This window comes from Rhinatrema bivittatum, chromosome 1 (genome assembly GCF_901001135.1).
Source record: "Rhinatrema bivittatum chromosome 1, aRhiBiv1.1, whole genome shotgun sequence".
In the NCBI taxonomy this organism is placed as follows: domain Eukaryota; kingdom Metazoa; phylum Chordata; class Amphibia; order Gymnophiona; family Rhinatrematidae; genus Rhinatrema; species Rhinatrema bivittatum.
In genome coordinates this window covers 576,183,513-576,199,230 of record NC_042615.1, presented here as the reverse complement: position 1 = coordinate 576,199,230, position 15,718 = coordinate 576,183,513, and the positions used below count along the sequence as shown (strand labels likewise).

The following is a 15,718-nucleotide window of genomic DNA, read 5'->3' as shown; positions in this document are numbered from 1 at the left end:
AAATATTTTAAATCACTTGCATCTTTAAAAGGTTAATTTTCAAAGGGACTTCTGCAGTAAAGTAGTTTTGCCCACAGAAATAGTCCTTTAGCAAATCGTGCAACTGATATGCACATAAAATTGCGCACATACACACTGAATGCGTGTTCTTTTAGGTGATTAAGGGAGAGGCATTTTAGGAGTTGGAGTCTTGATGGGACTTAAAAAACTATGAGGTGAATTTTCAAAATGATAGACATAAAAATTAGCATATAAGCGCATAAATAGCCTCTACTCATGCATTCCATACACGTATTTTCATTTTTGCATGCACATATATGTGCATAAAAAAGTAGCAATAAAGAGGCATTTGGGAGTGGGCCAGCATTTAGATGCATAAGTTGTTATATTAAAAGACACTCAGGTACATTTTCTAACTTACTTGCATGATTTTATACCTGTTAATTATTTAGTGTAAGTGATATTAAAAGTGACTGGGTGGGAAGACTGAGTGAAATGGAGGGAGTTAAGACTGAAGAATCAGAAGGGTCTCAATAATCTGAAGAAGGACTGGGTAATTTGCTTGACTATTTGGCAAAACATGATGTGTGCATGTTTTAAAATACACCAATATGCACAAGCAATTCCTACTTTATTTTCGTGCAGAAAATATACACGCACATATTTTCAAAATAGGTAGGAAAAGTACACACATTCAAAGCATTGATATGCGTTGTATCAATACATTTTATGTATTCAGACACAAGCATACATACGCATGTATGTTGCAGGGTAAAAATATGTGTATTTTATAATTCACACGTATCTGATAAGCGCAGGTTATAAAATACTGTTGTAAATCTGTGTGTGACCATATATGTGCATATATACTGCTGTGCACTGTTGTTTGAAAGTTATCCTCCCTGAAGTTAATATTCAGCGCCCCTTATCTGGATAATTAGGAACTTATCTGGCTAAGTGGATGCTGCAGAATATCCAATCTCATTGAGTAACAACTTATCTGGCTAAGAGGTTAGCCGGATAAGTGATGGGCAAGATATGAATGTTCTGGGAAGCAGCTACATATCTAGCTAACTTATTTCCAGATTCACTAACGGGCAGATTTTAAAAACCCTACGCGTGCCGAGCCTATTTTGCATAGGCACGGTGAAGTGCGCAAAGCTCCGGGACAAGCGTATGTCCCGGAACTTGAAAAAAGGGACGGGGAATGGGTGGTCTGAGGCGGGGTGGGGGCGTGGTCAGAGGCCTCTGTAGGGCCGTTAGGCCAGGGATCGCATGCCGGCACTCGGCCGGCGTGCGCAACCTACGCCTGCCCAGAGGCAGGCACAACTTGTAAAACAAAGGTTAGGGGGGGTTTAGGTAGGGCTGGGGGGTGGGTTAGGTAGGGGAGGGGAAGGGAGGGGAAGGTGGGAGAGGGCGGAAGGAAAGGTCTCTCTGAGGGGCCTCGGAGGGAACGGGGAAAGCCATCAGGGCTCCCCTAGGGCTTGGTGCACGCAAGGTGCACTAGTGTGCATTCCCTTGCGTGCACCAACCTTGTGTTTTATAACATGCGCGCGGCTGCGCACGCATGTTATAAAATTGGTCGTACATTTGTGAGCGCCGGGTTGCGCGCACAAATGTACGCCCGCGCATACGTCTTAAAATCCGGCCCTAAGACTTTTCTCCCATTAGTGTCTATGGAAAATACCTTGATGAAGCAGGCCCTTAGCCGGATAAGTAGAGATATTCAAATTTATCCATTTAAGTTGACCGGATAAGTTAGACCTAAAGCTAGTCAGATAAGACTTATTTAGCTAACTAGCAATTTATTCAGGGATATTCAGTGGCAAAGCCGTGCTGTGAATATCCCTTGTAAGGTAGCTGGATAACTCTTATGTGGCTAACATACTTAGGGGGTTATTTTATAAAGGTTTATCGCACGCGATAAAGCCCTAACGCACGAGATAAACCCCTATCATAGGCAAAAAGGGCCTTTTCGCCTGCGATAGGATGTAAATGACCGGGAGGGGAAGAGTCGGGGTGGGGAGGGAAGGAGTCAGGGAGGGGGAGGTGTTGACCACGGCACTGCTGCCGGTGATAATGTGAGGAACATTCTGGCTGGTGAATAGCACCACCTTTCACAGGCCTGGCCCCTTTTTCACAGGATTCATCATTCTGTGAGGAATGATGTGAGGAATTATGAACCTTGCCCTTAGCTGTTCATCTTTGAATCTCATGTTCAATTTCTCTGAGCAAAAATATGAACACCAAATAGCAGGTGCAATTGTATGAATGCAGTTTTCCCATGAGCATTTTCAAAGCGGATTAAACCTTTGAAAATTGATGTAATTTATGTTCATATTTTCTGGCTACAATATACAATTTTTCCCATTTAAGGCATAAATTCATTTTAATTAACCCAAAAGAAAAGTGTACATAGTTTAGTCTTATACTAGTGCACATTTCTGAAACTAAAATTCCCTTTTGTTGTTCACTTCAGGAAGTTTACAGATCAGGTACAAGCTGGATAGCCACCAAGATCCTGAGATCTTTAGCATCAATTTCAGAAATCTAGCTGATGGACAACTTCATCATGTGAAGGTGATCAGGGAAGAAGAAATAATTTTTGTGGAGGTAATGTACTCATCCAAGCAGCACAATAATTTTCACCAGTGACAGAAAGCAGCAAAAAATATACTCAATCCCAAACCTGAACTCTGTTTCTTCAAGGAGACACATGGAAATATAGTGGATTCTGTCTCAACAACGTAAGTTTTGGCTGAAACATTTTGATTGTCACCTACACAAAATGGGGCGGATTTTAAAAGGGTTATGCGTGTATATTATGCGCGTAACCCCGAAAACCCGCTCCTGCATGCGTCGAGCCTATTTTGCATAGGCCCAACGATGCGCGCAAGCCCCGGGACACGTGTAAGTCCCGGGGCTTGAAAAAATGGGTGGGGTGTGGGCGGGGAATCCGGGGGTGGGGCGCGGGCATGGCCAGATGCCTCTCCACTGTCACTGAGTCCAGAGGCAGGCATAAATAAAAAAATAAAGGTAGTGGGGATTTAGGTTGGGCTGGGGGTGGGTTAGATAGTGGAAGGGAGGGGAAGGTGGGGGGCAGAAGGAAAGTTCCCTCCGAGGCCACTCCAATTTCAGAGCGACCTCGGAGGGTACGTGGAAAGCCATCGTGGCTCTCCTAGGGCTCGGCGCGCGCAAGGTGCCCAAGTGTGCACCCCCTTGCGCGTGCAAACCCTGGATTTTATAAGATGCGTGCGGCTGCGCATGCATGTTACAAAATCAGGCATAGATTTGTGTGCGCCAGGTTGCAAGCACAAATCTACGCCCGTGCGTAGGTACGAATATCTGGCCCAATGAGTCACTCCTTCCAAATCTTTTAAGGCCAGTTCTTAAAATGTTTTCCTCTTATAGTATAGTGAAGTATAGTATGCTTACACTAGACAATTCTTGTTGTCCCTATCCATAATGCTTCTTATAGGGTACAAAATATGGTAAAATCCTTAAGGGGAAATTTGGAAAAGGATTTACACACTTAAATCTGAGTTCTACATGAGTAAATGTACTTTACAAGTAAAAGTGGGCTTTTGAAAATTGCTACTGTATATTCCATTTAATTGTCAATAGTTTTCACCTGCATTACACGCATTATGGGGTAGATTTTCAAATAGCGCGAATTGGCCTACTTTTGCTGGCGCATCAGGCGCAAGCAAAAGTAAGCTGGATTTTAGTAGATACGCGCGGAGCCGCGCGTATCTGCTAAAAACCTGGATCGGCGCGCGCAAGGCTATTGATTTTGTATAGCCGGCGCGCGCCGAGCCGCGCAGCCTACCCCCATTCCCTCCGAGGCCGCTCCGAAATCGGAGCGGCCTCGGAGGGAACTTTCTTTTGCCCTCCCCTCACCTTCCCCTCCCTTCCCCTACCTAACCCACCCACCTGGCCCTGTCTAAACCCCCCCCCTTACCTTTGTTGGGGGATTTACGCCTCCCGGAGGAAGACGTAAATCCCCGTGCGCCAGCGGGCCGCTAGCGCACCGGGACGCGATCTGGGGGCGGGTCCGGAGGGCGCGGCCACGCCCACGGGCAGAGGGAATGGTTCTGAGCATGTTCCAGCCAAGAACATAATATACAGTTGCAAGGTGGGATGGGCAGGACTGCTGACCAGAGCTGAACAGAGAGAGAAAAGTTTCAGAGTCTCCGGTATTGATTATCTTTTTTTCGTTCCCAAGCATTCTCATAAGCATTTGGTTTAGTGCATATATTACAGAAAATATACTTTCCTGGTTTCATATAAGCAGTAGTCTGTGTTCTTATTTTTCTTGGTTTCTTTTGTGTGATCTAGACTGCAAAGCAAATGCCTCATTCCAAATCCCATTGCACAGGTTACCCACTAGACTTCTTGGAAGTACAATGCAATTGTTTTATTGCTGTTAGGCAGTGCGTCATTATCACTATTTTCCCATGCCTTTCTGATTTCTGTGACCATCTGACCCAAGCTTTGCCATTTCACTGCGGTGTTTCTATATATGGATTGATTGATACTGGAAATATGCTTTTTTTCAAAATGCAGTCATATCCAAGAAACCAGGAGAGCATTTTGCAAGAAAGTGTAAGAAACTACTGCATGTATCCAGAGGCCAGGTGATGTGGAATAATTGTTCCAAACAGATCAAAAGGCATTTTAATCGTGTGATATTCTCCAAAATATAAATGTCATTCATTTTATATTCTCTCAGGTTTACATTATAAAATATGAGCAAATTAGCCCTCCCCAAAAAAATACATTCCTGGAAAATCTGGTTGATGTTATTGATTCCTAGATATAATTTTCCAGCATGTTATAGCTTCTTCATCCTGGGAAATATAATGTTAGAGTACAATATCTGATTTGCTATAAGAATACTCATTTCTTGGTCTGCACAGGCTCATTGAAAAATACTTTTTGTGCTTCTAGCAGTGATTAGTAGTGCATCTGTCAGTCTCAAGAGCTGATGGACAGCATAGCATATTATCAAGCAGTATATTTGCTCCAATTATACAATAAGGAGGTAATTTTAAAAGGAGTTACACAATTAAATGTAGCATATTATCGTAAGAATTTCCAAAAGCCGCTTACTCACATTAAGGGGCGGATTTTAAGAGCCCTGCTCGCCTAAATCCGCCCAAATCCGGGCGGATTTAGGCGAGCAGGGCCCTGCGCGCCGGTAAGCCTATTTTACATAGGCCTACCGGCGCGCGCAGAGCCCGGGGTTTTCGGAGGCGGCGTGTCGGGGGGCGGGCCGGAACCGCGCGGCGTTTTCGGGGCGTGTCAGAGGAAGGGTCCCAGTGTGATCTTTTACTTTCGGACCTCCGGTGCTTGTAGAAATGGCGCCGGCACTACCTTTGCCTTGTCATATGACAGGTCAAAGGTAGCGCCGGCGCCATTTTGTTTTTTGTCCCCCGAGGTCAGGAGCGTAGGAGATCACTCCCGGACCCCCACTGGACCCCCAGGAACTTTTGGCCAGCTTGGGGGGGCCTCCTGACCCCCACAAGACTTGCCAAAAGTCCAGAGGGGGTCCGGGAACGACTACCTGCATGCGAATCATTTTTCCGTACGGAAAAACCAAAGGTAGCGCCGGCGCCATTTCTACAAGCACCGGAGGTCCTAGAGTAAAAGATCACACCGGGACCCTTCCTCTGGACCCCAGGTAATTTAAGGCATTTTGTGGGGGTTCGGGAGGGTGGGGGATTTATTTTAAAGGGTCGGGGTGGGTTTTAGGGTTGTTTTAGTGTGCCGGTTTTCCCGCCCTCCCCCTTCCCCTCCCCCTTCCCCCGATTTATGATTTTTTTGACGATAAATCGGGGGAATTGTTATTGTATCGCGGCTCTAACGATTTTTGACGATTTAAAATATATCGGACGATATTTTAAATCGTCAAAAAACGATTCACATCCCTATTATCTACTGATCTTGGATGATTTTTTTCCTCTCATTGAGGTACAGCTGAATCATTCCCCTTACCAGAGGGGTTGTGCCTGAGGGTCAGGGTTTATAAAAAATGAGGTCTAAATTTGGGCTGGTATTGCTGTGGTGTCTTAATCTAGCATATCCGACATGAGTGTCCATGGGCGAAACATTGCTGCTGGCAGCACAAATGCAGCACGGTAGCACTAAAATTGGTGAAGTAGGGGCACCTAAAGGAAGAAGTCCTGTCAACAAGGACTTAATGGCCACATGCTCTTCCTTAATCTGGCAGTGGTTTCTATGAATTTGTCCCTGAAGAGATTATCCCCAGAACATAGGATATTGGCCAACTTGTCATGAACATCTTCCCACAGACCTCTAGCATTCAACCAGGCCATCTAGTGTACCCCAATGACCTCACTAGGAAGATCTCACACGCTGATCACATGACACTCACATTCTTCTGCATCGAAAAGAGATTTTCAATAACCCTCTTGCTCCCTGTCAGGGCTCCACAGGAGACTTTAGCTTCTTGATGAATTCATGTAAGCATTGCACTATATAGAGTTGGTGAGCCACAAAGCAGAAGTGCAGCATGGAGATCTGTAAGACTTTTTTCCAGAAGTTTTCCATTAATGGGGGTGATGTGTTGAATTAATACTTGATCTGTTTGGCTCAGTGTAATGCTAACACTACCACCACAGACTTGTGTGACAATTGAACAATGCCAAAACCAGAAGCCAGGAGCAGGAAACTGGATTATCCAATATTCTCATTTGTAGATCTCTCAGAATTTGATGAACTGGGATAACTAATGATTTGGAAGGGGTTTTCAGAATCTGAAGTAGGTGAAAGAGTTTAGTGCAAGGATTCTTGTCCCTCCAGACATTGACCTCCGATGGATTTACCCAATTTTTCTGGAAACCTGGAATAAGAGACGTCTTCTGGTGAGGATGAATGCCCCAGCAGGTCAGTACATGGTCTGATAAGATCCTCATAGACCCCCTCCTCCAAACCAAATGGTGGAGGGATGCTAATCTATGACCATGATGAAGATAATGGCAATAGGGGTGGGGACCTCAGTCATCTCAGAGAATAAAACTCCCAGGGTAGGCCCCAGTCAGCCATTCCCCTCATTTGCTTCCTCTGAATATTGGCTGGACTCCTCCAAAGGTAGGGATAGCCTGCCTGATAGAGGTAATGTAGCTTCCACCACTAAGATTTCTGATGGAAGTTCCCACAGTGCAGAAGCAGGATGGACTTCCCCTTGAGGGAACAAAGCTGTCAGAAGAGACCGACATGTGCCCTCTTGTCACTGGAGACCAGAAAGGTAAAAAAAAGTCTTCACCAATTCTGCTGTGTGGTCTGGAGACTTCTGTATCCTCCAGGCTGGAGTTGGAGAAGTGATTTCCTCCTTCAAGACCTGCATAAAATCATTGTCTTGAGATACACACACCATGTGGAGGCCTCCTCCTGGGCTACCTGCTTTAGAGGTCTCATAGAGACTAATGACACAATGAAGCAAATAGGATCCAGAATTTCCAGATGCAATGGGAGGGACCCAGGCTGAGTATTCTTGGCTGACAACCTTGATGGGGCCCTGGAAGGCTTGTGATCTGGAAAGACGAGGTGAGACAGAAATAATGGCACCAAAGAGGAAGAGGATAGCTGTGAAGAGTCCCTGGTAGAGCCCAATAGTGCCTGGGTTACAACTGGCATAGATGGCATCAATGTCTTCTAGGGATGTGCAGCAGGGACAGATTCATCCGATTCAGTATTTGTATTCGTTGGGACCCAAACCAAATGTATCCGGTTTTGGGGGACCCCGATTCGTCCATTAGTTATGTATGGTATTCGTTTCCCGTTAAAGTTGAAGAATCTCCATCCCAACCCTTTAAATTTAATTAACTACAACCCTTCACCCTCCTGACCCCCCCAAGACTTGCCAAAAGTCCCTGGTGGTCCAGCGGGGGTCCTGGAACGATCTCCTGCACTCGGGCCGTCGGCTGCCGGTATTCAAAATGGCGCCGATAGCCTTTGCCCTTATTATGTCACAGGGATTACCAGTGCCATTGGTCGGCCCCTGTCACATGGTAGGAGCAATGGACGACCGGCACCATCTTGTGCTCCTACCATGTGACAGGGGCCGACCAATGGCACCGGTAGCCCCTGTGACATAGTAAGGGCAATGGCTATCGGTGCCATTTTGAATACCGGCAGCCGACGGCCCGAGTGCAAGGAGATCATTCCAGGACCCCCGCTGGACCACCAGGGACTTTTGAAAAGTCTTGGGGGGGGGAGGTCAGGAGGGTGGGAGTTTTATTTGTTAATGATACGTTGCATTCGTGGGGGTTCGCCATACGTTTCAGAACCCCACAAATGCAACGAATAGGGCCCTATACATTGCGAATTGCGATTTCTTCCAAAACAAATGCACATCCCTAATGTCTTCTATGCCTGTGTCACTGAGGGCTTCTGCACAAATGTTGCCTGGGACTAGCACATTAACAAAACCAAGAGCCGGTGAGTCACCAGAGATGAGGTAGTGGATAACTGTATAAAAGACAGGAAACAGAGGGTAGGACTAAATAGTAGATTTTGAAAATGGAGAAAGTGGAATGCCCCAGAGGTCTGTACTGTGACCTGTGACTTTTAGAATATTCATAAATGATCTGGAGAAATGAGCAAACAAGTGAGGTGACCAAATTTGAATATGACACAAAACAGCAGCTCATTGTGAGTAATTATAGAAGGACCTTGTGAAATTAGGAGAGTGGGCATTTAAATGTTAGATGCAATTTCATGTGGACAAGTACAAAATAATACATATAAGGAAAATAATCCCAAATACAAGTGAACTATGCTGGGTTCTGTGTTAGGTGTCACCACTGATGAACAAGACCTCAGATTCCTTGTGGACAATATCTTGAAATGTACAGCTCACTGTGCAACAGTGATCAAAAAGGAAAATAGAATGTTAGGAATTATTTTGAAATGAATACAGAATAAAATTGAAGTTATCATAATGCCTTTGGGGTGGATTTTAAGAGCCCTGCTCGCCGGTGCGCCTATGTTCAATAGGCCTACCGGCGTGCGCAGAGCCCCGGGACTCGCGTAAGTCCCAGGGTTTTCCCGAGGGGGGCGTGTCGGGGGAGTGTCAGGGGCGGGGCCAAGCGGCGCGCCGTTTTCGGGGCGGGACGTGGCATTTCGGGGCGGGCCCGGAGGCATGGTTTCGGCCCGGGGCGGTCTGGGGGCATGGCCGCCCCCGGGTCGCGTCTAGGCGCGCCAGCAGCCCGCTGGCGCGCGGGGATTTACTTCTCCCTCTGGGAGGCGTAAATCCCCCAACAAAGGTAGGGGGGGTTTAGACAGGGCCGGGGGGGTGGGTTAGGTAGAGGAAGGGAGGGGAAGGTGAGGGGAGGGCGTTAGCGAATTCCCTCCGAGGCCGCTCCGATTTCGGAGCGGCCTCGGAGGGAATGGAGGTAGGCTGCGCGGCTCGGCGCGCGCCGGCTACACGGAATCGGTAGCCTTGCGCGCGCCAATCCAGGATTTTAGCGGATACGCGCGGCTACGCGCGTATCTACTAAAATCCCGCGTACTTTTGTTGGCGCCTGGAGTGCCAACAAAAGTACGCCAACGCGCTGTTTTTTAAAATCTACCCCTTTGTGTAGACCCGTGGTTGAATCGTACCTTGCCTATTGTGTGCACTTCTGGTTGCCCAATTTCATAAAAGACATAATGAACATAGAATCGGTACAGAGAAGGGCAACAAAACTTGTAAAGGAGATGAAAAACTCCCTTATAGAAAAATAATAAACAGATTAGGGTGTTTTAGCTTGGAAAAGAGATGACTGAGAGGAGATATGATTGAGATTTATAAAATTATGAGTGGGATGGAACAGGTAAATAGGAAATGATTATTTACCCTTTCAAACAACACTAGGACAAAGGGACACTTATCAAACTAGTAAGGATGTGAATTCATTTAAAATGGATGCTCAAAGCATGACAAATAAAGTCAATTCATTTTATTCAGGGGGCCACCCCGAATGACATGAACCTTAGTCATTTCATTCATTTTAAAAGAATGCATCGGGCCTTGGTCTAGACCCAAGGGTGGGGCCTTGCCTAGGGCATAGGCTGAGGCTTAAAGCAGGGGTCGTGGCCTATGCCCAAGTATGATGCCAGTACCTAAGCCTAGGCTTAGGCCCAAAGCCAGGGTCTCGCCTAAGGCATAGACCAAGGTCCAAAGCAGGAGCCATGGCCTAAACTCAAGCACAATGACAGGATCTTGGCCAAGGCCCTGGCCCATACCAATGTTTCAGTTGAGACTCAAGCCCTGAGGCTCCCCCCACCACCAATCACTTATCTGATCCATCAGATATCCACAGAAGTGGCCAGGCTGAGTCCTGATGCCTGGTCCTTGACTTAGGCCGAAGACTGGGCCCAAGACAGATGCCACTGCCCGTAGGCCAGGTACTGATGCCAGGACCTCAAGCTAGACCTCGGCCCAATGCCAGGGCCTGGCACGAGGTAGGGTCCTGACTCCTGGACCTCGGCCTACACTCAAGCTCAATGCCAAGGCCTAGCCCAGAGACTGGGTCCTGATGCCTGGGCCTTGGCCAGAGCCCAGGAACAGACCTGGCCTGGAGGCCAGTCCCAACGCCGGGGCCTTGGCCTAGGTTGAGGCCTAGGCCCAGAGCCCAAGCCTCGGATCAGTTCCAACAATATCATCTTTCTTTTTTTCTTCTTCAAGCAATGCCGTTCGTTGAGGTTGCACCACAGTTAATTAACTCCAGTGCATTCACCCCAGTGGACAGCACTATTTTGATGTACGGCATTGTACATATCACAGTGAAACCTTTTTCTAATCCAACCTATCACTGCTCTGCAGATTCAGTTACTCTAATCTTGAAGACAAAACATAAGAACATAAGGCTTGCCATATTGGGTCAGACTAAGGTCCATCAAGCCCAGTATCCTGTTTCCAACAGTGGCCAAGCCAGGTCAAAAGTACCTGGCATGATCCCAAGTGGTAGATAGGTTCCAAGCTGGTTATCCCAAGAATAAGCAGTCGATTTCTGCAACTCTACCTTAATAATTGTTAATGGATTTTTTCCTCCAGGAACTTGTCCAAATCATTTTTAAACACAGTTATATTAATAGCTTTCACTACATTCTCTGGCAATGAATTCCAGAGCTTAATTATGGGTTGAGTAAAAAAATATTTTCTCTTATTAGTTTTAAATGTATTATCCAGTAAATTCATTGTGTGTCCACTGGTCTTTGTACCTTTCGAAAGAGTAAACAACAGATTAACGTTTACTGGTTCCATTCCATTCAATATTTTATAGACCTCTATCATATCTCCCCTCAGCTTTTCCAAGCTGGAGTCCTAACCTCTTTATCCTTTCTTCACTGGGGAATTGTTCCATCCCCTTTATCATGTTGGTCATCCTTCTCTGTACATTTTCTAATTCTGCTATATCTTTCTTGGGATTTAGTGACCAGAACTGAACGTAATACTGAAGATGAAGTCACACCATGGAGCGATACAGAGGCATTATGATATTTAGTTTTATTCTCCATTCCTTTCCTATTAAACCTTATTATTCTATTGGCTTTCTTGGCTGCTGCCGCACACTAAGCAGATTTCAACATATTTTCAACAAAGACACCTAGATCCTTTTCCTGAGTGGTGACTCCTAATGTGGATCCTTGCATTTTTAGATATAATTTGGGTTTCTTGTCCTTAAGAGCATTACTTTACACTTGTCTATATTAAATTTCATTTGCCATTTGGTTGCCCAGTCTCCCAGTTTTGCAATGTCCTCTTGTTATTTCTCACAATTCTCTTGTGATTTCACAACTTTGAATGATTTTGTGTCATCAGCAAATTTGATCACCTCACTTGTTCCCATTATCAGGTCATTTATAAATATATTAAAAAGCATTGGTCCCAGAACAGATCCCTGGGGCACTCCACTATTCACTTTTTTTCAATTGGGAAAATTTACAATTTAGCTCTACTCTCTGTTTTCTATTTTTTAACTAGTTTGCAGTCCACAATAGGATACTGCCTCCTATCCCTTGACTTTCTAATTTCCTAAGAAGTCTCTCATGAGAGACTTTGTCAAATGCTTTCCAGAAATCCAGATACACTATATCAACTGGTTCACCATTATCCACATATTTATTTATTTAAACACTTTTTATATACCGTTTTTTTTACTAAAAAGTAATCAAAATGGTTTATTTATACCCTCAAAAAATGTAGCAAATTTGTGAGGCAAGACTTTGCTTGGCTAAATCCATGTTGGCTTTATTCCATTAAACTGTGCTTATCTATATGTTCAGCAAATTGTGTTCTTTATGATAGTTTTACCATTTTGCCTGGCACAGACTTCAGACTCAGTGGTCTGTAATTTCCTGGATTACCCCTTGATCCCTTTTTAAAAATTAGCGTTACATAGGCAACCATCCAGTCTTCAAGTACCATAGATGATGTTATTGATAGTTTACAAATTTCTAATAGCAGACCCACAATTTCTTTTCTCAGTTCTTTCAGCATTCTAGGATGTATACCATCTGGTCCAGATGATTTTCTACTCTTTAGTTTGTCAATTTTCCCTAGTTATCTTCCAGGTTCACTGAAATTTGTTTCTGTTTCTCTGAATATTCATCTTTGAATAGCATTTCTGACATGGATATATCTCTTACATATTCCTCAGTGAATACTGAAGCAAAGAATTAATTTAGTCTCTCTGCTATGGCTTTGTCATCACTAAGTGCTCCTTTTACCCCTTGATCATTTAATGATCCAATTGAATCCCTCGCAGGCTTTTTACCTGCAATGTACCTGAAAAGGTTTTTATTATGAGATTTTGCTTCCACGGCAAGCTTCTTTTCAAATTCTCTCTTTGCCTTCCTGTTCAATGCTTTGCATTTGACTTGCTGTTTCCTGGTTTCTTCATTCAGATCCCTTTTCCATTTCTTGAAAGATTTTCTACTAGATATTATGGCCTCTCTCACCTCACCTTTCAACCATGCCAGTAGTTATTTTGCCTTCTTTCCTACTTTTCTAATGTGTGGAATACATCTGTTATGGGCTTCAAAGATGGTATTTTTAATCAACATCCATGCCTGAGCTAAATTCTTAACTTTTGCAGTTTTTCCTTTCAGTTTTTTCCTAATCATTTTTCTCATTTTATCATTAACGCCTTTTTGAAAGATAAATGCCGATGTAGAAGACTTCTTTTATGTGCTCCCTCCATTTATTAAGTCCAATTTGATCATGGTGTATCACTATTGTCTGAGATGTGCTTTGCAAAGTATCTAGTCATTTTCATGTCTGTCTGCTACTTGATATCCAGCAATGCCATACAACAAAATGGCACCCTGCAAAGTATCTAGTCATTTTAATGTCAGTCTGCTACTTGATATCCAGCAATGCCATACAACAAAATGGCACCCTACACTGGAGTGAATGCACAAGAGTTAATTAACTCCAGTGCGACCTCAACAGACGGCGTCAGCTGAAGAAGAATAGAAGAAAGAAGAGGATGTTTTCAGAGCTACTTTGAGACCTTGGCTCTGGACCTAGGTTTGACCCAAGGACGAGGCCCAGGTCTCTAGACTAGGCCTCGGTGTTGGACCTGGGCCTGGGTTCCGGCCTAGGCTTGGGTCCAGACTGAAGCTCTGGTGTCAGGACCTGACCTCCAGACTGGGCTCTGGCAACAGGACTAGGTCTTGGTCAAGGCCCTGGCATTGGAACCAAGCCTCTGGAATGACCTCTGGCATTGGGTCTTGGTCCAGAACAAGGCCTTGGTGTTGGGATCTGCCCTCTGGACTGGGCTGTGGCATCAGGCTTGGGCCCAGGCTCTGGCCTAGGCCAAGGCATTGGCCTAGCATAGGCTGAGTCCAAGGATCCCCACCAGTACTGGGAAAATGGGGGCTGAGAGTGATCCTGGCCCTGGAATTTTTCCGGTGGTAGGAAGGGAGGGAGGGACAGGAGGCTTGGAAGGCTCTGTTTTTGTATTTTTAGCCATTTTTTGGGGGGAGGGGGTTTATTTTATGTTTGATTTGTTTTTTACACACAAATGAAATGAATCAAACATCTCACTAACAGAAATTCATGGAAAAGAACCTCCTGAAATGAACCAAAAAATGAAAACAAGTTTTTTCCCTGCATTCCTTTAGAAAATAGCAACTAGCAAATTTAAAATAAATCATAGTAACTGGAAGTATATTTTCACTCAGCGAACAATAAAACTATGGAATCTATTGCTAGATGAAGTGGTCAAGGCAACTAATATACCTGGTTCCAAAAAGGTTAGGAGAAATTCCTGAAGGAAAAGTCTATAAAGTGGTATTAGTTAGGTAGATTTGGGAATGCTAGCACTTATCTCTGGGAGTGCAATACAAGAAATAAATTGGGATTCTGCTGGTACTCGTCACCTGGACTGGCTGCTGTCATGGACAGGATGGAGGACTGATGGACCTTGGTCTGACTCAGGATTGCATATCTTATGTTTTAATATTCTTATGTTCTTATGTCATCATTTACATTCTAACACGGTAATTTTGAAAGGAAAATGTAAATGTTACATACTATTGAAGCAACTTTCAAAGCCCATTTACCCACATTAAGTACACATAACATGGATAATTCAGTAGGAATTGTCACTAGGTTTTATCTGCAAGAAAAACATGGATACAGGATCTGCAACATGCATGATCAACTGCTCAATGAAAACATGACTTAAGCAGAAATCCCATTCCCCCTCCCCTCTTCCCCTCCCTTCCCCAGGGTCTGCAATGCCTTGTTAAGTATCATTATAAACAGATAGTTCTTTAAACAGAGTGTCTTAACCAACATTAGATGTAGCAGGTCTTTGCATATGCAGGGACTCCGTCAGCTCCTCGGGGCCTGTCTAACCTTCTAAGCCCTCAGATTTTATACTCTGGTGAAATGCACCTCCCATCACCCAGGATTCCCTGCAGGTCTCAAACTTAAGGAGGATTGGGTGGAACTGCTGTGCCCAGTCCTTTAAGGTAGTCTGAGTTTTCTATACACTCCCTCACACTGCAGTTTTAGTATTCTAGGATGATTGCTTATATGTGTCCAGCAAGCTCTTAAATAGTGCATTCTTCTTCAGTATTTTAATGATTGTGAGTATGGCTTAAGAAATTGACCAACAAAGGTCTGTGGCCCATAAGCTCTCTCAGAGAGCCTTGTTTTTAGTAATTGTCTAAAAAACTAGCAGATTAGGGGCTAATCAAATTGTGGGTAGCAAAGTGTTCCAAAGAGATGGGAACAAACCAGAGAAAGGTTTCTGTCTAGTTGTTGTAAGACACAGTTACTTAAATATATACACTTATAGACAAGCTTATGACCAGAAATATGAGGAACAGGAGGGCACATGTTTGATGAATTGGCAACTGAGGTAAGGCAATGTACACATTTTGGATTGGCTCCTGTAGGGTTTTGGGAACCAGTGTAGAGACCGTTGAAAATTTGTAAAAATTGAGTGATCTTTGAAAATTTGCTTGCATGCAGCATTTTTTAATCCTAATGTAGAGTGATTTGCAGTCATCCAGGCAGGAGATCACAGGCCTGGATGAATGTGGCAAATGCAATGCCATCGAAGAAGGGGCAAAGGTGACAAAGATGACAAAGCTAAAAGAATGCTGATTTGGATACTGCTAGAATTTAAGCTTCAATGGTGAATTTTGGAATCCAACACAAATATTAGACTGCAAATTTGACAACTGAAAGGAG

General features: G+C 44.4%; 1 protein-coding gene across 1 annotated transcript in view; it reads left to right on the top strand.

Annotated features, from left to right (window-relative positions):
• Nucleotides 1-15,718, top strand: part of CNTNAP4 (contactin associated protein like 4) — a 1,044,358-nt gene that overhangs the window by 992,778 nt on the left and 35,862 nt on the right. The window contains exon 21 of the mRNA XM_029616960.1: nucleotides 2,480-2,613. Coding sequence (XP_029472820.1) covers nucleotides 2,480-2,613 — 134 coding nt within the window. The remainder of the gene's footprint in view (nucleotides 1-2,479; nucleotides 2,614-15,718) is intronic.